A 22,043-nucleotide genomic window follows, 5' to 3' on the forward strand; every position below is an offset into this window, starting at 1 on the left:
GCTCTCTTTCTCTCTTCTCCCCTTCTCTCACCACCTTTTCCTGTTCTTGTTGTAGTTGTATTTGTATTTGTTGGTGCAGCATAATTAGACGCCGTCGATTTCTCGCGACTTTGCGAGAGTAATAGTGCTGTCAGCTCAGCGGTTTTCCCCGCCAGTTCTAGCTATTTTCAAGACAAATGCAATTGACAATTAGAATTTACCTCTAACGTGAAAATACCTCTATACGAAAATAAATGCTAAGCCGATTTTGTTACAAAAACAGTTCTAATTATTAGAAAACTATACACAAGACATGAGTTGAACAGTATTCAATTTATACAGATATATATACCAAAACAAACAAAAATATTTATGTTGAGCAACACTGTTGCTCCCCACTTTTCATTGTGCAGTTTTGTTTTTGGCCCTCTTTGTCTCTCCCACATGAGGTTCTCTATGTTTTTTCGCCATTGTTGTGTTTCTACATTCGCGGCATGTTAATTTGTTGTTTCTCGTTTCCAATGCTTTTTGTGTAGGTTTCTTTTGTTTTATTTTTCATACTCGCCGTTCGTTATCAAAAGGGAAACAACAAAAAGCCAACAACAAACAAAGACAAACCGATAAACGTCGAAAGCTTGTCGCATATTTGAGGCATTTTGCCTTGCCTGGTTTCATCTCGTAAAGCTTTTAAACATTCTAATTAGTTATGCTTTCCTTTCCTTTCGTCTCGTCTTCTTTCTTTAATTGATTAGGCGATTTGTATAGAATTTCTGATCGGAAATGACAAATTAAAGTCCAATTAGAAGGGGTCTAGTAGAAAATTAAAAAGGAAAATAATTCAGATTTGATATTTGTCGATTAATTTTTCTTATCTCTTTCGGTTGACCCAGATGATTTAAATCGTAAGAAATGCTTCTAGATTTCGCGTTTAACGTGTTCTATAACATATTCCTTCATTTGTTTGTTCGTGATTCTCTCAATCTTCTTCCGTTTCGTCTTCATCTTTTAGTGTCTCTGTTTTGCTCTCTTTGCATTGCTTATTTTCTGATTGTGCGACAACTGCTTAACAATTTACAATTATGTACATATGCACATACAAACATATTGTACATAAGTATTAATCTACAGTAAATTATCGAAATTTATTCACCAAAATTATTTAAATTCTTTGTAATATTCTTTGTTATACAGAAAAAGATCTACAAACTATTTACCCGATATAATAGATTTTTTTTGGGAATGAGATTATATCTGTTAGATGGATAAAATAAATATCTTGTGTTCGTTTTGAGGAGTTTTTACTGTCGTTTCGTGTGCACATCGGACTATGTAGTGTCCGTGCTATTGTATTTGTTGATTGACTCAACTTGGCGACGGCGACACACGCGCGCCCAATTCACAAAACTTTTGTTTTATACACCGAATCTTTTATTTTTTTTTTTTTTTTTTTTTTTTTTTTTTTTTTTTTGGTTTTTATTTGTTATGCTGCGCGATTACGTCAGCTGGCATTTGGTTTTTATTTTTCGGAGACCTGGGAAAGCATATGTACATACAAACACACAAACACTCTCTAACTAACTCACTCATATGCAAAAAAAAAGGGAGAAAAATAGGTAAAGGTGTGTAGAAAAATTTAATCATTTGGCTCTGGCACATTTGTTGTTGACTTGTTTCTGGTGAAAGTTTTACAAATCAAATGGAGGAAAAATCAACGACGAATCGCAAAAAAGTGCAACTCAACTCATCCATTAAATAGTAAAAATCGCTGAAAAAACTAAAGAAAATACATAAAAGGCAAGAAACCAGGGAAAATTGTAGCTCAGAGTTAATTGATTTTCCTGTTGCTTGTGGAAAACCGAAAACCGAAATATGCAAAAGTGAGTATATGGCCAATACATACATCCATATGTATATCCATATATCCATATATATATATATATATATATATATGTATGTATATGTACATCATCTCCATATGCCAATGACTAGTTGTGTATGTGCAAATTTGATTTAATATCGCCTTTAATTAAAACTAAAAATAAATAAGGAAGGCAAAAATAGAGAGAGAATAGAAAATTGCCCTCAGCCCCACATCCTTTGTCTCTGTCTCGTTATTTTTTTTGTCGCCCCTCTCTGTCTAGCTGCATCACCTGTCATTGGCAAGGCAACCGTTAGCTTGCATTTCCTCGGCGAAGTAACGGCACAAGTATAGCCATCTCTCTTTCATTTACAATATTGGTGAAAATACTAGAAAACGTTTCGATAATTTGTTTTTACAAAAAATAGCTATTTTCTATTATATTCAATGTTTATGTTATTATTTCTTTTCTTTGATGACGTGGTAAATTGTATGTATGTATGTACATACATACGTGTGTACAAACATATCTATTAATCTATAGAAAATAGTTTTTAGCTGTGGCTATAATTGTAATTAAACAGCACTGGAACAAATTAATACGAGGTCGTCGGGTTTTATTTGTTGTGGTTGCGTTTTGATTACGAAATACATATGTATGTATATGTATGTGTTAACATTTGCATCTTAATGCTGATGGCTGTATGCTGCAAAAATTAAACAAAATAATAAACCCAGTTGAACAAAGATTTGGATGTTAAATGTCCTGAGTGGTAAAAATTAATAAATAATTTAATTAAGTGAAATGACTTTCAGAAATACTCTGAAAAAAGGGCATTGGAAAAGGGGATTCAAAAAAAAAAAAAGTTGTAAAGACATGACAGTGCAGTTAGCGAATGCAAGCTTTCTAACGCCGCAGTCAACTTCGGCAGCGCAGTCGGCGGCCTTGCCAACAAGAACAAACGCGAAACATCGCGAAGCAACGAGAGCGCGGCAGAGAGGCAGAGCCGCAGAGCAGCAGCGAGAGGAGCGCCGTTGAGAGCAGAGAGCGGGCAGAGAGCAGAGCGACATTTCGGCTGCAGACGGCGGTGGTGTCGGTGTCGTTTTGGTTTTGTCGGCGGTTGCTAAACACAATTTAAGTTCACTCGGTTAGCAGACATTACACACTGCCTGCTCACATACATATGTACGCACTTGTATATATGTGCAATGTGTGTGTGTTTGTGCAAGAAACCAGAAAAAACGAAAAGTACAACATTCGTTGAGTCGCGTTCGGCTTAATTTTTTTTTTTTTTGTGTTACCGTGTGTGTGTTTGTGCTTTGGATTTGCCAATTTTAGCCGACTGACTCTCAGTGTCGAACTTAAACTTAAAGAGCGAGCAACGTGACGTGTCGCTACAAATTCGCGCACACAACTTCCTACTACAAAAAAAAAAAAAAAAAAAAAACCGAAAGAAAGAAGCAAAAAAAAAACGTCGAAAAGCGAGACTTGTTTTTTTTCTTGTGCATCTCTGTGTGTTTGTGGAAGTGCGAAATGTAATGTGAAGAGAAAGAAAGATAGAGGGAGAGTCGCAAAGCGAGAGAGCTAGAGCAGCTGATTTAGCCGGCAAGTGTCAGCTGTTTCACACCAGAGCGAGATAGCGCTAGTTCGGCGAGGCGAACATGTTATGTCTTATACGCCGTCTCTTCTTTGTGGTTCATTCGCTCTAGCAATGTTCCAACAACAACAACCGCAACAACTGGAAATACAAGAAGCACAGCAAATACAACAACAAAATCCGCGTTTACAACTAAATAATCATTATCAAAGTATACCCCAAAATCAACAATATATGCAAAACCGCCAGGATTATCTACAAGTTCAGCCAACCGTAGAAATAAACAAGTTGCAAGTTGTACAAAAAACACAGCAACAACACAGTTATGTGCAACAAATATACCATCAACAACAAAGGCAAATTGTTGATTTTCAGCGTATCAATGAAAGGGCGCACATGCAACCCACGCAAATAGCATTGCAAAGTCAGCAAAGAATACCAGATTTACAACAACAATTGCAGAAAATACAACGTTTAGCGAGCAAACCAGAAATACTCCAAATACAGCAATTTCAAACAGCTACAGCTCAACAAAAGCAAACGAAAAAGCAAGGTGCAAAAACAGCAACGATAACATCGCTTAACAGCAATAGCAACAGCAACAATAGCAGCAGCAATAGCAACAACTACTACACTAATAACAGGAACAAAAATAGTATCGACAATAATAGCAGCAACAGCAGCGGCCAAATAATGTTAGCCTCTGCCAGCGCCTCTGCCTCCGCTCGGAAACGCAGTCGCAGCGCGAGTAACGGCAGCAAAAGCAACAACAAAACTGCCAGTGGCCGCAAATTTACCAAAAGCGTGAGTGTGTTTGGTTGTTTTTCCTTTCTTTTCTCTCCGTCTCTCATTCCCTCTCTCTGTTTACATTAAGCGGTTTTGCCTCTGCACGTGCTAGACGGTATAGAGAGAGAGGGAGAGAGCGATTACAATAACAGCTCATTGTGCTGAGCGCCCAGCCTGCGTCGACTGCGACACCAGCGTTAACAGCGACGCTCGCAAAATTGGGCCACAAAAAACAACAAAATGAAAGAAAAATGTTAATGTTAACCCAATGGGAATTAAGAAATTAAGCGATAAATCGCTGGGGTAGGGTAATGCAGAATGAAAATAGAAACGCCGATAGGAAACCATTAAATTGAGAAATGTCTGATTATATAGAATCGCTTTAAGACTCATAATAATTTTAACCGAAACCCAGTTGATAGGAATAAAAAATTGGTGGTCAGAAAATTGAAATGATATCGGAACACATTAAACCTTATATTGACTTGTGGTTTTGATTGTGGATTGTGGATTATGAAAATGGCGAAAAGAAAACAATATTAATTTTAAGACCAAAAAGGTGTACAAATTATAAACTGTAATCATAATCACAATCACAAATTGCCCACAAATTTATATCATCCCTTCCTTTTTTAAAATGGGTTAATCAATACTTTTTATTGCAGCACTAAATTCATTTCCCCCTTTTAGATAATGTTTATATTTAAATTGCCAACAATTTTAATAGCCTAAATTTAAAGCAACAACAACGATTCTTCTTCATTCATTTTTGTAGCGGAGCAGATGTTGCTATAGCGCTCTCGCAGCTTTATCAGCCGCTCTCGTGCAACTTCGTGTCCTCTTCGGCTCGTCATTCGGGTCTAAAAATAAAACAGCATGTGCGTCTGCATGTGTGTGTGTGGCCATTCGTTTGGTGGCATTTGTTGTTGTGTTTTTTGTCTGTAAGCAAAAGGCAATGAAAACGAAAATTTGCGTGACGTCTCTCGACCTTGACTCATCGACATGAACTGTTAAACTGCGCTAGCTGAAGCGGCGCGACCGAGCGCCGGCTGCGCTGTTGACAGCGCAGTCGAGCCGAGTTGCGGTTCGATGTGTTTTTTCTGTGCTTTTTTTGATGTGTGTTTTGTTTCCATTTGTTTTTGCTGTTTACTGCTTTTTCTTTTGTTTTTCTTTGGCTTGAAGTCAACGTCTCTTGCGAGACAACAGCAAAACCAGTTTAATAAAACACAAATACAATTACACTACCATTGCCTTATCAACAATATTGCCAAAAAAATAAAGCAGAAACTGGTTAGCTTACTATTTTTTTTTTTTCCTAAGTTGCAACTTTTGCGACTAGCAGGTACTACTTCTTGAAATAGTACCCGGGACTAAAAATATAACGATTTGATTGTAAATAACAGCACAATGGAAAAACATACAACGACTTTTCAAGCACTATTGGAATGTATCTCTCCACAATCATCTCTCCTCGTAATTCTCTTTTCATGTCACGTCTCTCTCTCTCTCTTCGTCTTCCTCTCGAACTGAGATTTTCTCTCAATAAGAAATGCATATGCGTAATGCATGTGAGTTCCGTTGGTTTTCAGTGCCACACCCACGCAACGCCCAACCACCCACTTGTGTGCCTCTTCCGATCTCCTCCTTCCCTTGTTTCTCCGCGTCTCTTCCGTATTTTTTCATCCTTCCAGTTCCATATTCCCCTATTCACTATTTATGTTTTATGTGGCGAGAAAAATTGGCATTATATATTATTGACATGAATAGTTTATAGCTTTTATACGAAAACAATGAAAAGTAATTAGAGCGAACCAAATTAAATGTATAAGTTTCCAGCTCCCTATAACTTGATATTTAATTTATACAATTTTACATCGAGGGACCTAATTTTTTGTCTGTGCCATTCCATTCCATCTCGGTCCGCATTTCCATTCCACATTGGCTCCTCTGCTCTTTTCGCATGCACCTCTCTGGCTCTCCCTTTCGCACTGCCCCTCTCTTCTCCCTTTCGCACTGCAGTAGCATAATCATCATCATAGATTTATCTCATTCGCGCCCACGTGAGGCAAAGGCAAGACCCAAAAATTAAGTCGTCGTCGTTTGTCGCTTTGGGTTTTGCGCTTCTCCTTCTCCGTCCGAACCACTTCTTCTTCTGCTTCGCCCCTCTTTCCTCAACATACCCCCTCCCCTCGTTAAAGTCAGTTCATTTTGTTGTCTGGCCTCTCGTTGTTCCCCCCTCATTCGCCTTTGTCATTTTCGCTTTCTCAGTTTTTCTCAGTGTTGCCAATTTCGTGTTTCGCTGGCCGTTACAATTTTCATGCATTAGCCATGTTTGGCAACACTTTTTTGTTCGTTTGCCCCACAGATTTTCCTTATGCTTCCGTTTCGCTGCTGGCTGCCTCCTCTTTTCCTTATTCTTTTCGTATGCATTCGGGAATGAACGGCATCCATGCGACAGCTGTTGTCAAAAGGCCAATGATAAAGAGGGGTGAACTGAAGAGAAACATGATTACACATGCCAACATTTCAGATCTTTACCATACCGATAAATATCCAAAATTCAGTCACATTAGATAAATTGTTATTAAATCAAGTTGTTATTTGATAAGGAAATTGGCTTAATGAAGTTAAAGAAAACGAAATGTTATGAATTCTTACATTCTTGCTTGTTGCCAAACAACATTAAATAAATATTCCTCAACGCATTGCACTACTTGTTATTTTGCCCATTCCACTCAAAATCAATTTTTTGATATTTTGAGTTCCTAATATATTTAAATCCAAAATTAAACAAAAAAAAAACTAAACTGCAGTAACCGATTTCAATTGTTAGAATAACAGTTGAGTTGGCAAAACATCTGAAGATTGTCTAGTTAGCTTGTTCCTGGCTGTAATATTGCTTATTCCAGAGTCGGAGGGCAGCACTGTTGCCATGTTGTAGTTGTTGCCTTTGTTTTGTGGTGTTGTGGCAATGGCGCCCTCTGCCGGCGTCGTCGCTCGCGAATTGACAAAGACGCCGGCTGTCCTCTCCATCTCTCTCGCTCTCTCGGACTCTTCTCTTTTCACTCCCCACGGTGTCTCCTCCCCTCGTCATCATCACTCGGCAAGCAGCAGCAGCTGCTTTCCGTTTTGGATTGGAAGTTCGGTGGAATGGAAGGCAGCAGCAAAAGAAGAAGAAGCTGCAACGCCGCGAAGCTGGCAGCGCAGCTTGTATTTGTAGTTGTAGTTGTAGTTGGCGGCGTGTGTAGTTTGCTTTCGCTGTTGTTTTTAAACGAACGCGCGCGCGGAAGTTGCGCACAAAAATATTTATCATCCAAAGACAAAATAGAAAAAAAGGCATATAATGTGTAAAGCAATCGTGATAATTTTAAGTGTACTCTTGCCCGTTTTCGTTTCGGTTTCTTTTTCGTTTTCGCAAATAAGCGAATAGTTACACTCGCTCTCGCTCTTTTGGTCGTTCCATCGCTCTCCCTCTCGCCGCTCTTGTTCTTCCCTTTTGGCTTGCTAACTCTCTGTGTGTTTGCACCTTCTTTCTTTCGCTCCGCTCGTTACCATTTTACAAACACACACGCGCATGATGAGAGCGACTGCAAAAAAATCGGAATAAACACGGTTATAATATATGTACAAATAAACGATATATATGTATTTATATGTTATGCATATATACATATAGGAAAATATCAAGGCAAATGTGAAAATAAGTGCAAACTGAACGAAAAGGCAAAAATAAAACAAAGGGCAAAACCAAATGTGATAATATTTGTAATAGAATGTGAAAAGTCAAACACATACAAATACACGACTCACGCACGTAGCCACGTATGTGTGTGCAGAAAAATATGCGGCGCTTAAAAAAGGTGAACGGGAGTTTGTGACTGAAAAATTGTACCCTTAAACAAATTCAAGTTTGGCATATAACGAAAGTTTAAAGAAAATTAAAATTGATATGAAAACCAGAGCAGAGAAAAGTGCAAAAAAAGAGGGTCTAAAGTAGCCATTTTCATTTCTAGTAAAATTCTTCAATTTTTTCATTGTCTTTAGCTTTGCTTTTTGATAAAACATTACACACACATACAAATGCCACTGCATTCTCGCTCTCTGTCGCTGCTGCTGTTTCCCTCGCACTCTCGAGCACGCAACGCATGCCGCAGCCGCGCTATTTTCGTCCCGCTCGCACCCGCGCACTTATTTGCACATTCTCCTTTGCTGCCTCTTCTGTTGCCACCGCCCCCGGGTTGCCACCTAGTCGCGATTTCCAAATACCTCGCATGTGGCAGCGCTATCTCGACCAAATCTAAAGAGAGAGCAAAGCAATTGCAAAACGAAAGAAGCAGCGGAGCAAAACAAAAGCGGTGTCAGTGTTGCAAAGTGCATAAAGCAGTCAGAGAGAGAGAGAGATATATATATAAAAAAAAAAACTAAACGAATTCTATTCCATGAAAAAAAAAAAAAAACAAGGGATCATTTGTGTTGGATTTCATTATTGTTGGGCCGGATATATATATATATATTGAAATATATTTCATAAGATAAATGCCACGACTTGTACAATTAAAGCAGTAACTGCAGGCAAGAAATGCATATTAAACTAATTTTGGAGTTTACAGCAGCTGAATAAGAAAATAATTTACTTAAACACTTATTTTGTAAAATGATTCGATTCGCTGGCAAAAAGAACTATTTAATATTACAAAATTCCAAGACTTTTTATCAAAGAATGAGCGAGAACTTCTTTATAAATCGCAACGTCATGTATAATTAAATATATGATTCAGATTTATTTGAATACAATTATGCAATACTTATAAATAATTTTTTTGTATTGCTTCCTATTACAGATGTCCGCCGGCGCTCAGTTGCAGATGGCCCCGCAGACCACTTCGGCCCTAAGTCACCACCATCCCAATCAGCAGCAGCAGTTGCAACCGCCGCAGCAGCAGCAACCACAGCCCCCGCCCCCGCAACAGCAGCATTTTGCTAACCATCACAGCGCCCAGCAGCAGTCGCAGCAGCAGCAACAGGAGCAACAGAATCCTCAGCAGCAGGCGCAGCAGCAGCAGCAGATACTCCCGCAGCAACATTTGCAGCACCTGCACAAGCATCCGCATCAGCTGCAACTGCATCAACAGCAGCAACAACAACTCCACCAGCAGCAGCAACACTTCCACCAGCAGTCGCTGCAAGGGCTGCATCAGGGTAGCAGCAATCCGGATTCGAATATGAGCACTGGCTCCTCGCACAGCGAGAAGGATGTCAATGATATGCTGAGTGGCGGCGCAGCAACGCCAGGAGCTGGAACATCAGCGATTCAACAGCAACAACAGCAACATCCCGCCTTTGCGCCCGCACTTGGAATGCAGCAGCCGCCGCCGCCGCCCCCTCAGCACTCTAATAATGGAGGCGAGATGGGCTACTTGTCGGCAGGGACGACTACGACGACGTCGGTGTTAACGGTAGGCAAACCTCGGACGCCAGCGGAGCGGAAACGGAAGCGAAAAATGCCGCCATGTGCCACTAGTGCAGATGAGGCGGGGAGTGGCGGTGGCTCTGGCGGAGCAGGAGCAACCGTGGTTAACAACAGCACTCTGAAGGGCAAATCATTGGCCTTTCGTGATATGCCCAAGGTAAACATGAGCCTGAATCTGGGCGATCGTCTGGGCGGATCTGCAAGTAGCGGAGGAGGAGCCGGTGTCGCCGGAAGCGGAGGAGGTGGCGCTGGTTCCGGTTCTGGAAGCGGTGGCGGCAAGAGCGCCCGCCTAATGCTGCCCGTCAACGACAACAAGAAGATCAACGACTACTTCAATAAGCAGCAAACAAGCGTGGGCGTCGGTGTGCCAGGTGGTGCGGGAGGCAATACCGCTGGTCTCCGAGGATCACATACGGGAGGTGGCAGCAAGTCACCATCATCCGCCCAGCAGCAGCAACAACAGCAGGTGCAGCAGCAGACGGCGGCACAGCAGCAGGGTAGCGGTGTTGCGACAGGCGGCAGTGCAGGCGGTTCTGCTGGCAACCAGGTGCAAGTGCAGACGAGCAGCGCCTACGCCCTGTACCCACCAGCTAGTCCCCAAACCCAGACGCCGCAGCAACAACAGCAGCAGCAGCAACCGGGAGCCGACTTTCACTATGTCAACTCCACCAAGGCGCAGCAACAGCAGCAGCGCCAACAGCAACAGACTTCCAATCAAATGGTTCCTCCACACGTGGTCGTCGGCCTTGGTGGTCATCCCCTGAGCCTCGCGTCCATCCAGCAGCAGACGCCCCTGTCCCAGCAGCAACAGCAGCAGCAACAACAGCAGCAGCAACAGCAGCAATTGGGACCACCGACCACATCGACGGCCTCTGTGGTGCCAACGCATCCGCATCAACTCGGCTCCCTGGGAGTTGTTGGAATGGTCGGTGTGGGCGTTGGCGTGGGCGTTGGAGTAAATGTCGGTGTGGGACCACCACTGCCACCGCCACCGCAGATGGCTATGCCCGCGGCCATTATCACTTATTGTAAGGCCACTCAAACGGAGGTGTCGCTGCATGAATTGCAGGAGCGCGAAGCGGAACACGAATCGGGCAAGGTGAAACTGGACGAGATGACACGGCTGTCCGATGAGCAAAAGTCCCAGATTGTTGGCAACCAGAAGACGATCGACCAGCACAAGTGCCACATAGCCAAGTGTATTGATGTGGTTAAGAAGCTGTTGAAGGAGAAGAGCAGCATCGAAAAGAAGGAGGCGCGACAAAAGTGCATGCAGAATCGCCTTAGGCTCGGACAGTTTGTCACCCAGCGAGTGGGCGCCACATTCCAGGTAAGAATGATAAAAGAGGATTATTATTATTGATCATAGAGGTTCTATGGAGGCTGCTGTGCTTCATCACTATACAATTCAATTATTAAAACATACTTTAATCGTAAATTTACAGGAGAACTGGACGGACGGCTATGCGTTCCAGGAGCTGAGTCGGCGGCAAGAAGAAATAACCGCCGAGCGTGAAGAGATTGATCGGCAGAAGAAGCAGCTGATGAAAAAGCGTCCGGCGGAGTCCGGACGCAAGCGCAACAACAACAGCAACCAGAACAACCAGCAGCAGCAGCAACAGCAACACCAGCAACAGCAGCAGCAACAAAATTCCAACTCGAACGATTCCTCGCAGCTGACGGGCGGAGTTGTCACCGGTCCGGGCAGTGATCGCGTGAGCGTTAGCGTCGACAGCGGATTGGGTGGCAATAATGCGGGCGCGATCGGTGGCGGAGCCGTTGGCGGTGGCGTTGGAGGTGGTGGCGTTGGAGGTGGTGGTGTTGGCGGTGTCGGCGGCGGTGGCGGACGTGGTCTTTCTCGCAGCAACTCGACGCAGGCCAATCAGGCTCAATTGCTGCACAACGGCGGCGGTGGCTCGGGCGGCAATGTTGGCAACTCGGGCGGCGTTGGCGATCGATTGTCAGATCGAGGAGGAGGAGGTGGCGGCATCGGTGGAAATGATAGCGGTAGCTGCTCGGACTCGGGCACGTTCCTGAAGCCAGACCCCGTATCGGGAGCATACACAGCGCAGGAGTACTACGAGTACGATGAGATCCTCAAGCTGCGCCAAAATGCCCTGAAGAAAGAGGACGCCGACCTGCAGCTGGAGATGGAGAAGCTGGAGCGGGAGCGCAATCTGCACATCCGAGAGCTCAAGCGGATTCTTAACGAGGATCAGGTGCGCACAGTTTCATATTATGCCCATTTCACTTTCTTTCATGCCACTTATCTTTGGGTATATATATCTCTAAATCTTTCAGTCCCGCTTCAACAATCATCCCGTGCTGAACGATCGCTATCTTCTGTTGATGCTCCTGGGCAAGGGCGGCTTCTCAGAGGTCCACAAGGCCTTCGACCTAAAGGAGCAACGCTATGTCGCATGTAAGGTGCACCAATTAAACAAGGATTGGAAGGAGGATAAGAAAGCTAATTATATCAAGTGAGTAGTAAAACAGAGCAGGAAAAGTCAATGGGGGAATGCCAATTGGTTAGACAATAAGGATATATGTAGTTTTCTTAAAGGTCACAGTAGCTGTGTTGTAAACGTATGGTTTGAATAATCGGGTGCATTTAGATCAGACTTGTGTAGATGCTATACATATTTCTATCAAATATCATTGTGCCATAATGTGAAACACTTGAGGGATTAAAAGTAAAAGCTCAGCTTTAAGTGACATTGGGTGGGCCTACCCGTTTTATATCAATATACTAAAGTCTCCCCCTTTTGAAATCCTCGCTAATAAACCAAAATTCAGACACGCTTTGCGGGAATACAACATTCACAAGGCACTGGATCATCCGCGGGTCGTCAAGCTATACGATGTCTTCGAGATCGATGCGAATTCCTTTTGCACAGTACTCGAATACTGTGATGGCCACGATCTGGACTTCTATTTGAAGCAACATAAGACTATACCCGAGCGTGAAGCGCGCTCGATAATAATGCAGGTGAGTTTACGAACCATTTTTGAAAGAACTCGAAAGTAGCAAAGAAAAACATAGTTCAACAAATAATAATCAAACAATTATCCGTCCAGGTTGTATCTGCACTCAAGTATCTAAATGAGATTAAGCCTCCAGTTATTCACTACGATCTGAAGCCCGGCAACATTCTGCTCACCGAGGGCAACGTCTGCGGCGAGATTAAGATCACCGACTTCGGTCTGTCAAAGGTGATGGACGACGAGAACTACAATCCCGATCACGGCATGGATCTGACCTCTCAGGGAGCGGGAACCTACTGGTGAGTTGAGTTATTGGCCTACGTTGTTGTACCAATGTAAATTGTTTATATTTGACACTATTTTAGGTATCTGCCACCCGAGTGCTTTGTCGTGGGCAAGAATCCTCCGAAAATCTCCTCCAAAGTGGACGTGTGGAGTGTGGGTGTCATCTTCTACCAGTGTCTGTATGGCAAAAAACCCTTCGGTCACAATCAGTCGCAGGCCACGATTCTCGAGGAGAATACGATCCTGAAGGCCACCGAAGTGCAGTTCTCCAACAAGCCAACTGTATCTAATGAGGCCAAAGTGAGTTGTCTCTTAAATTTAAAGCAAATCAGATGCGTGCATGGCTAAGTTCCGTATTTTTATTATTATTATTATGCAGAGTTTCATTCGGGGATGTTTGGCATATCGCAAGGAGGATCGCATGGATGTGTTCGCGCTGGCCAGGCACGAGTACATTCAGCCACCGATACCGAAGCATGGGCGCGGTTCGCTCAATCAGCAACAGCAGGCGCAACAACAGCAGCAGCAACAACAGCAACAGCAGCAGCAACAGTCGTCAACGTCACAGGCCAATTCCACGGGCCAGACATCGTTCTCTGCCCACATGTTTGGCAATATGAATCAGTCGAGCTCGTCCTAGCTGCCAACCAAGCGCAATTCAAACTCATAATTCTCCGCCGCCGCAGTAGCAGCAGCAACATTAGCTGCCAGCCAACAGCAACTCCAACAGCAGCAGCAACAGCAACTCCAAATCCAGCAATACCAGCAGAATCCGCAAATCCATTTGCAAAACAGCAGTAGCAACTATGCGGCCTCGCTTCTAGATGCAGCCTTTTGCTACGAAACCGTGATGGATGCAGCCCACTTCCAAAACAACAATAATAATAACAGCACCATCATCAAAAACAATATGCAGACAATGTCGGCAAACGCTGCCAATGCTGCTGCAGCTGCAGGAGGAGGGGGAACACCGACCTATCAGGGGAAATACAAGCGCTGGCAGCAGCAACAGTTACAACAGCAGGCGCAACTGCAACAGCAGCAGCACAAGCTGCTGTTGCAGCAAGAGCTGCTCTAAAATAAGATAAGTGTGATGATGATGATAAAGGGAATGATGATGACAAGGGAGTTTAAGAGAACGAGGAGCTGCCTGCAACACTGCCGCCAAGCCATGCTAATATTGCTGCTGCAACAGCAATGCCGTCAGCAACAACAAAACAACACCCCAAGAATTTTCACAGCGAGTCGCAAACAACCATCAACAAAAACTTAAATTAAAACTATATAAAAATATATATACATGCATATATATATTAAATGTGATAAACAAGCGTAAAGCAAAAAAAAAAAAAAACAACAAGTACGAGAGAAGAGCAGCAAAAACAGCAGAAGGACGAACAACAACCGGGGCAAATCCCTAAAAGTTGGGGAAGAAGCCAAGCTGCACCTAAAAACCAGAAGAAAATAGCATAGAAAAAAATATAGGAGCAGAAGACAGGTAAAAAATTAAAATCTACGAAGTATGGTCGAGGAAAAAGCTTGAGAAATTGTTTATAAAGGCTGCTATAAACACACACTTTTTTTGTTAACTATAACTACCATGCAGAATATAATTAATCTAAAATAAATAATAATTAAATGCTAAATGTAAATTAGTAAGTAGGGTGGCATCTAAACAGATTCTAAACGCAAAACACGATTCCCAACAACGCGAAGAAACATAAGGAAAAGGAACATAATATTTTTTCTTTGTATTACATAGCAAATTAGCTTAGGCTAAAGAGCACACATTATAGAAACTGAAACGGAAACCCCACAAAAAAACGCAAATAACGATTATAAAGACGCAGAGAAAAATAGAGAACATTTGCAATGGGAAATTACAAATTATTGCATTATTTGTTGGGTTATGTTTGTAGTTCAAACATTAAAATAACACTTACTCATACACACAACGTAGACACTGCAGACTAATTTTGCCTTACAAGAAAAAAAACCGCTAATGTTAATAAAAGAGTTTAATTTTGAGTACATGCATATTTACCTGTATGCATGAACGTTTTTGCACATATATAATAATATATATTTATCTCTTCCTTTTAACGCTTTTAAACGGAAAACACCCCAATTATATTTTTATTCAATTTGAAATAAGAAAAAGTCATTCTTGTTTGTTTTGTATCAAAATCCAATAAAAATTGATTTAAATATAAAAATACCATAAACATACCAACACAAAACACACACTCACACCCACAATATATATATATATGTATATATATATACATTTGTATATAGTCGTATCTGAACCACAAACAAATCCGCAGCGAAAAAAACTGAAAAATTCATAGAATCAAACGCAATTCCAAAATATTCAAGAAAGAAATCAGATAACCTTTTTTTTTATATGCCACAAAGAAAATGCAGAAGAAAAAAAAATTCATACATGTGCAAGAATCGAGAAAAAGAAAAGCATGAGATCACATTTTCAGATCGGATCCGAAAAAATCAACAGAAAAGAAACCCATTTGAAGTAATATACTTCTAAATACATAGTAAACTAATGTAATAGTTTTTATTAAAATTACACATATATGTATCAATATATATATATATATATATATATACATGTTTTTTTTTTTTAATTTTAAAATTATATTTGTAATGCACTATGCGTAACATTGTATTAAATATTAATATCCAAGGCATATTAATAGAAATATATATACATATATAAAACCTGCAAAAAACATGAACTACCAAGCTAAATGTTTCAATAATATATAGATCTATATGTATGTAAAACCGATATGAAATCTGCCTAAAGCCAGAAAAAAAACCTTAAAGAGAAAGCTCCGTAGAGGAAAAGAGAATGAGCGGGGAGTGAAAGATGCAAGTTCATCCAAAAGCGAAAAACATTTTTTTCTTAAGTCTACGCAAAAAAAATGAATGAAAGTAACCCGAAATTAGTTTTTAGATTAATAATATTAAAAAAAAAATAACGCGATAGAGAGCAACAAAAATGGGCGTAGATAAGGACGGCAAGCAGAACAAGAAAAAAAAGCAGCGGCAACAACTCCCTAAAAATAGCAAAGAGAACTGTAAATATTTATATAAATAATTTATGCCTAATTAAAGTTAAAATTAATGAAAAAAACCCGTAAAAAAAAAACAAAAACCAGAAGAACCATTTCAGATTTGTATGCAAATTTGTATATGTACGTACTTTCCTTTAATTTTAGCCAATCAGTTTATAAGATTACTTTTTTTTTGCATCTCTATAAAGAATAATGATATGAGGATAATGATTCCGATTTTTTTTCCGTTTAATGTAACCGTTAGAATTAGCCCATAATGGTCGATATCTAAATGTGTGTGTATATCGATGTGATGTCATCGATTGTCGATAGCGATTGGATGCGAGCGTGTGTTAATTTAATTTGATAAAAGATAAAGGAAAGCAAGGAAAGTGAAGATAATGAAAGGAGATACATAGAGTATGAGAGCGAATCTATCTATTATATAATAATGTAAAATGCACATCTTTAAATTATAACTTATACATATTTAAAACAAAACTATTATTATTATTTTGATTACCATTACCATTATTTTTTATTACCACTTAACGGTTTCGGTTCGATCCACAGCGAAACCAACAACAACCAAGAAACAGAAACAACAAGAGAAACAAAATAAACAAGCGAAATGTTTGATAAAAAAAACTACGAAATGTTTTCATTTATTTGTGTCTTTAATTCGATTTTATTGAGTTTTTCATAGAGAAAGTTGTCACACTCAAGAACACACACGCAAGCGTATAAAGCTAAACAAATTAATACCTACTAAGTGTTTAAATAGTACTAAACGAATCAAAATATAAATACTTAAAAAGAAAAAAACGAAAAATTAAAAAAAGAACAGCAGCAGCAGCAGCAAGAAAAACGATGAAACACTGGAGGCAGACGAGAAAAACAAAACCGATTAAATTATTTGTTGAGTATTTTATTAAATAATAATTACGATAATAATTATAAAATTTAAATTGAACGAAATGCGAAAAACAAACTGAATATACATATATATATATACATACATATATATATATATATATATATGTATTATATATGAACAAATTATTTAATAGTTATGCTAAAAAATTATTTAAAGTGAACGGATATGAAAAATATTTGCATGCGAGCGAGCACGGAGAGAACGGCACTCAGAATAGGCCATCGCCACCCCCCCACCACATTCCAAATCCTGAACCCCACCTCCAGTTTCTCCCATTTTCCGACCCTTGACCCTTCAACCAGCTCTCTTTCCCCCTTCCCACAACCAAAATCTCAAGAAAAGGGCGAAGAAAGCTGAAAAGAAAAACAAAGCAAAGACGAAATCGGCGGCGACAGCAGAGATAAGCGTGAAGAAGATACTAAATCAATAAGTAAACATAAAGATTAATTAATAAATTAATTCCAAAACAAAAATGAAAAAAGCTAAAAAAAAACATCAAGAAAACAAAAGACAAAGCAAACAAAAAACATGACGAAACATTGAAAATAAAAAAAATACTAAAATGATTAACATAAAACTGTTTTAATGACAATGGGCTAACATTCTTAAGCAATTGTTATAGATTTTTTCTGTTACAAATTAAGGGATTTAATTGTATTTAGTTTTTGGAATATGTGGTGGTGGTAAAATTGTTGCTAGCTTTTAAAAAGTTGCCACATTCTCCAACACTCTTTTCGTGCATACTGAAATACTAAAAGAAATACAGGAGCGATGAATACCGACGAATATTTGTCAGTACTTTTTCGTGGTATTTTATGCATGTCAATCAGAGCAAAAGCAGAAGTAAAGCTAAGCAAATATTGTTGGAGACCAAATCTAATACAACGAGATATAACTAAGTACAGAAATGGCACTGCCGATACAACACGAGGATCTGACGAAGCTGAAGGTCTTCATTGACTTTGTGGTCGCGAATCCCACTGTCTTGAACATGCCGCAGCTGCAGTTCGTCAAAGATTTTGTGGAGAAGTTCGGTGGCAAGGTGCCGCCTGGCCAATTCAGCGATGGCGGTGCCGGAGGGTAAGTTACCCGTAATATTTGACTGCTAATTCACCTTGTGGGTGTCCCACAATAACATCACTGCATCATTGTTGCTCATCATCTTGGCTCCTTGTCTTTCCAGCAAGTGCCCCTTCGGTGGCGATGCTGGTGCAAAGGCCAAAGAGCCGGCATCTGGGGCCACTGATGGCAATGCCCCCGTGGATAGCGAGGACGAGGAGTCCCTTTCCGATCCCGAATCGGATGTGGAGCTGGACATGGAGGGTGAGTGCGAGTGCGAATTTTTGCCAATTTCTGCCGAGTCACGTGGTAATTAGGAGTCACCACCCTGGACTTCGATTTGTTTGCTGCCGCCGTATTGGCAACCCTGGCAGTTGCATTTTAATATTCAATGTTAAGTCTTAATTCAGCTTAAAACACTCAGCTGCAGAATATGTATATATATTACGACTATGCAAATAGTCGTATATATATTACAAATATGTCGATAATAACTATTAATATCCTTTTCCAGTGTGAACATTGCTTGCAATAGATTTTATTCTAAAGTATATGGTTGCAAACGTAATGATTTCACAAAAGTTATGCCAATGATAAAACTAAAATAAGTACAGCAGTTGGCAACCAATAAGTAGTTGAAAGAAGTGAATACGCTACAGATCAAGTGCAATAAGTCTTTGCTTCGATTGCTTATAGGTGTGATCGAGGCGGACAGCGATCCCGCCCAACCCATGGGCGACTCCAGCAAAGAGCCCACCGAAGAGGAGGTGGATCAGGCGGGCGATCTGCGCGCCCAGGCGGCCTCTGCCTACGGCCAGCAGAAGTTCGACGAGGCAATCGCCTTCTACACCAAGGCCATCGAACTAAACCCGGGCAATGCCCTGTTCCACGCCAAGCGTGGCCAGGCCTTTCTCAAGCTGAAGAAACCGAATGCCTGCATTCGGGACTGCGACAAGGCACTGGAACTGAACTGCGATTCGGCGGCTGCCTACAAGTTCAGAGGACGCGCCCGTCGCCTCCTTGGAGACTTTGAGCTGGCTGCCAAGGATTTGCGGCAGGCATGCAAGCTGGACTTTGACGAGGAGACGGATGAGTGGCTAAAGGAGGTAACTCCGAATGCCAAGAAAATCGAGCAGCATCGCGTGAAACAGGAGCGTCGCCAGGCCGAGCGTAAGATTAAGGAACGCCAGCGGGCACAGAGGCGCGCACGCAAGGAGCAGGAAAAGCAGAATGCTAGCTCTGGTGGATCATCTGGAGGATTCCCCGGTGGGCCGTCTGGATTCCCCGGCGGAATGCCTGGAGGTTTTCCTGGTGGAGCATCTGGTGGATTCCCTGGCGGATTCCCGGGCGCATTTCCTGGTAACGTAGATATGACTGATTTATTGGGAGCCATAAAGGATCCCGAGGTGGCAGCCGCCATGCAGGTTGGTTTTTTTTGTGACAATTATTGATAGTGCATTTTCTTATTTATTATTTATTTATTTTCATAGGACATTTTGGCAAATCCGGCCAACATCACAAAGTACGCGTCGAACCCGAAGATATTTAACCTTATTAAGAAGTTCGTGCCCGGTGGAGATTTGGGTGCTGCTTTTGGCCAAGCGGATGAAAAAGCTGGAGAGCCGAGCGAGCCAAAGACTAAAAAGGGCTCCGCCGATTTCGTCGATGACGGTTTGGACTAAGGTTTAGAGATTGGAAAGTAGTAGGACTGAAACAAGCGGCGATTAAAACAAAAAAAAAAGAAGTTAACAAACCAAACACACGAAATAGAGCGAGATGAAAAAGCAGCAAAGAAAGAGAAAGAAATAGAGAGCGAGGAAGATAAAAAGTACCATAAAAAACATAAAAGGGAAAGCGGCTGCTATACACATTTTTCATCTCAGATATAAACATTTCCTAAGCTTTATCTTAACCCACACGTAAAAGAAAGGTCAGCAATGCAGAAAATTTAAATATATATAATATATGTATACATAAAATACTACCAGCAGTCAGAAGAGAAGTAACTATTATTTCAACTCTCAGCTAAGACCATACGGAAATAGAACAGATAGATGTGGAGATGCTTCTTCACACATTATCCAAAATCATATTCGCGGCCATTCAAATAAGCAACTGAAACAATACAAAACAGAGCTAGAATATGTTTAGCAACTTTTTCCCATTTGCTCGGATTAACCTATGCCACTCTCAGTTCATTGGGAAATCATAAAACTGTCCTGTGAAAAGCAAAATACGAATGTTTCCTTATTATTGTTTAAACGTAAAGTCATATACAAGGGTCTCGATCGATCTAGTTGAACTAAAGCTCGATAAGAAACCAAAACAACATAAAAAGAAATATATTCAATAATATTAGCCTAAATTACCTGTGCTCGGAGACAACAGAATAACACGCCGAAGAAACGGATAAAACTAATCACACCATTTTGTCAAACAAAATTGTACTGAGTAGGATTTGATTCATATTGTACTAAGCAAATGCATTTAGCCTCCAAAATTATAACAATCGCCCACTCATATTCAACACTCATTCACACATACATATATTCATGGCCTACACGACATGTCTCACATTCATTCAACCAGTGATCAATGGAATTAAATAAACGAGAATCCGAAGTGCTAATGTGCATATTTTATTTAGCAGATAATACAGAAAGGTAAGTGGTTAAACAACAGGAAGAAATAATAGTTTATATAGTTTATATAATAATAGTAACCGTTTCGTTTTTTCTTATAATTTGGCTATGAAATCAAACCGCTAAAAGAGCAATTTTCGCACAGCATATAGGCATAGTTTATGATCCACATAACTTTTTATGATAGGGAAAACACTTTTTAATATATCTTGTATATTTCTATAGATTTGCCAAAAAGCTTTTTGTCACGCCCAAAAAAAAACTCTCACGCCCACATTATTTTAAACATTTTTAAGGAATTTTTCATTATATTAAAAATTTAAATGCAATTTAAATTTAAATTAAAAAAAAATAAAAAATGCCCCAAGGCTGAAGTTCTAAACTCCATAACTCAATCTATCTTAATCGGATTTTGAAGTGGCATACCTCTAAATGTTTCTGGAGCAATTCTCTAAAGATCTGCATTAAAATTTAGAAATTTATTTTTTTAAATTTTTTTGTAATTTTTTTTGATGTTAATGTAGAAATTCAATACAGATAAGAAATGTTCCAAGGCTGAAGCTCTAAACCCCATAACTCAACTTATCGTAATCGGATTTTGAAGTGGCATACCTCTAAATGTTTCTGGAGCAATTCTCTAAAAATCTGCATTCAAATTTAGAAATTTATTTTTTTTACATTTTTTTTAAATTTTTTTGATGTTATGATGGTAGAAATTCAAAAAAAAATTAGAAATGTACCAAAGCTGAAGTTCTAATCTCCATAACTCAAGGTATCTTAATCGGATTTTGAAGTGGCATACCTCTAAATGTTTCTGGAGCAATTCTCTAAAAATCTACATTCAAATTTAGAAATTTTTTTTTTTTTTAATTTTTTTGATGTAATAGTGTAGAAATTAAAAAAAAATTAAAAAATGTCCCAAAGCTGAAGTTCTAAACTCCATAACTCAACCTATCTTGATCGGATTTTGAAGTTGCATACCTCTAAATGCTTCTGGATTTTCTTCGTATTTTGGGTAAAAGAGCTCAAAAAGGCTGATTATTACAGCTTATAGCCAAGCTAACAATTGAGGATAATGAACGGAGAACGTTCATTTGGAAACGCCATACAAACTGTTGATCTAATCCTATCCCGAATTTGTGTTTTTCTGAAAAAGTGAGCAATCCATGATCTTTGTTCCTGGTTCAGGAGAAAAACTTTTGCTTTCCCTGCCACCCGGCGGCGCAGATGGAGTCGTAGTTCCTGAAAACTATCCGGTGTATCACCTGTGCGGATTGCTCGGGGTATATGGGAAATATTGGGTACCTGGAGTGTATAAAAGCGTCGATTAGACGCTTCAATGGTTGCACCCTGCACCCTGCACCCTG

At 40.3% G+C, this 22,043-nt stretch overlaps 2 protein-coding genes across 14 annotated transcripts in view; both read left to right on the top strand.

Annotated features, from left to right (window-relative positions):
* LOC6550877 (serine/threonine-protein kinase tousled-like 1) overlaps positions 1 to 13,706 on the top strand; it is a 60,397-nt gene extending 46,691 nt beyond the window's left edge. For 9 of the 13 annotated variants that reach the window (XM_026982084.1, XM_026982081.1, XM_026982082.1 and 6 more), the window contains 7 exons: positions 9,063 to 11,021; positions 11,137 to 11,910; positions 11,993 to 12,171; positions 12,488 to 12,680; positions 12,770 to 12,975; positions 13,042 to 13,261; positions 13,341 to 13,706. In XM_026982084.1, coding sequence (XP_026837885.1) covers positions 9,063 to 11,021; positions 11,137 to 11,910; positions 11,993 to 12,171; positions 12,488 to 12,680; positions 12,770 to 12,975; positions 13,042 to 13,261; positions 13,341 to 13,601 — 3,792 coding nt within the window. In that variant the 3' untranslated portion in view covers positions 13,602 to 13,706. Of the gene's footprint in view, positions 1 to 1,580; positions 1,857 to 2,790; positions 4,240 to 7,186; positions 8,082 to 9,062; positions 11,022 to 11,136; positions 11,911 to 11,992; positions 12,172 to 12,487; positions 12,681 to 12,769; positions 12,976 to 13,041; positions 13,262 to 13,340 lie in introns of those variants that run through there. The other 4 variants (XM_026982085.1, XM_026982086.1, XM_015155485.2 and 1 more) reach the window with 4 other exon arrangements.
* Positions 13,707 to 17,772: 4,066 nt separating this feature from the next.
* On the top strand, positions 17,773 to 20,663 carry LOC6550879 (hsc70-interacting protein 1). Its single transcript, XM_001976783.3, has 4 exons — positions 17,773 to 18,055; positions 18,159 to 18,298; positions 18,731 to 19,458; positions 19,525 to 20,663. Exons 1-4 carry the CDS (start codon positions 17,883 to 17,885, stop codon positions 19,714 to 19,716), a joined length of 1,233 nt encoding a protein of 410 aa, XP_001976819.2. The 5' UTR covers positions 17,773 to 17,882; the 3' UTR covers positions 19,717 to 20,663.
* The last annotated feature ends 1,380 nt before the right edge of the window (positions 20,664 to 22,043 follow it).

The sequence above is a fragment of the Drosophila erecta genome, unplaced genomic scaffold (assembly GCF_003286155.1).
Source record: "Drosophila erecta strain 14021-0224.00,06,07 unplaced genomic scaffold, DereRS2 tig00000126-arrow-pilon, whole genome shotgun sequence".
NCBI lineage: Eukaryota > Metazoa > Arthropoda > Insecta > Diptera > Drosophilidae > Drosophila > Drosophila erecta.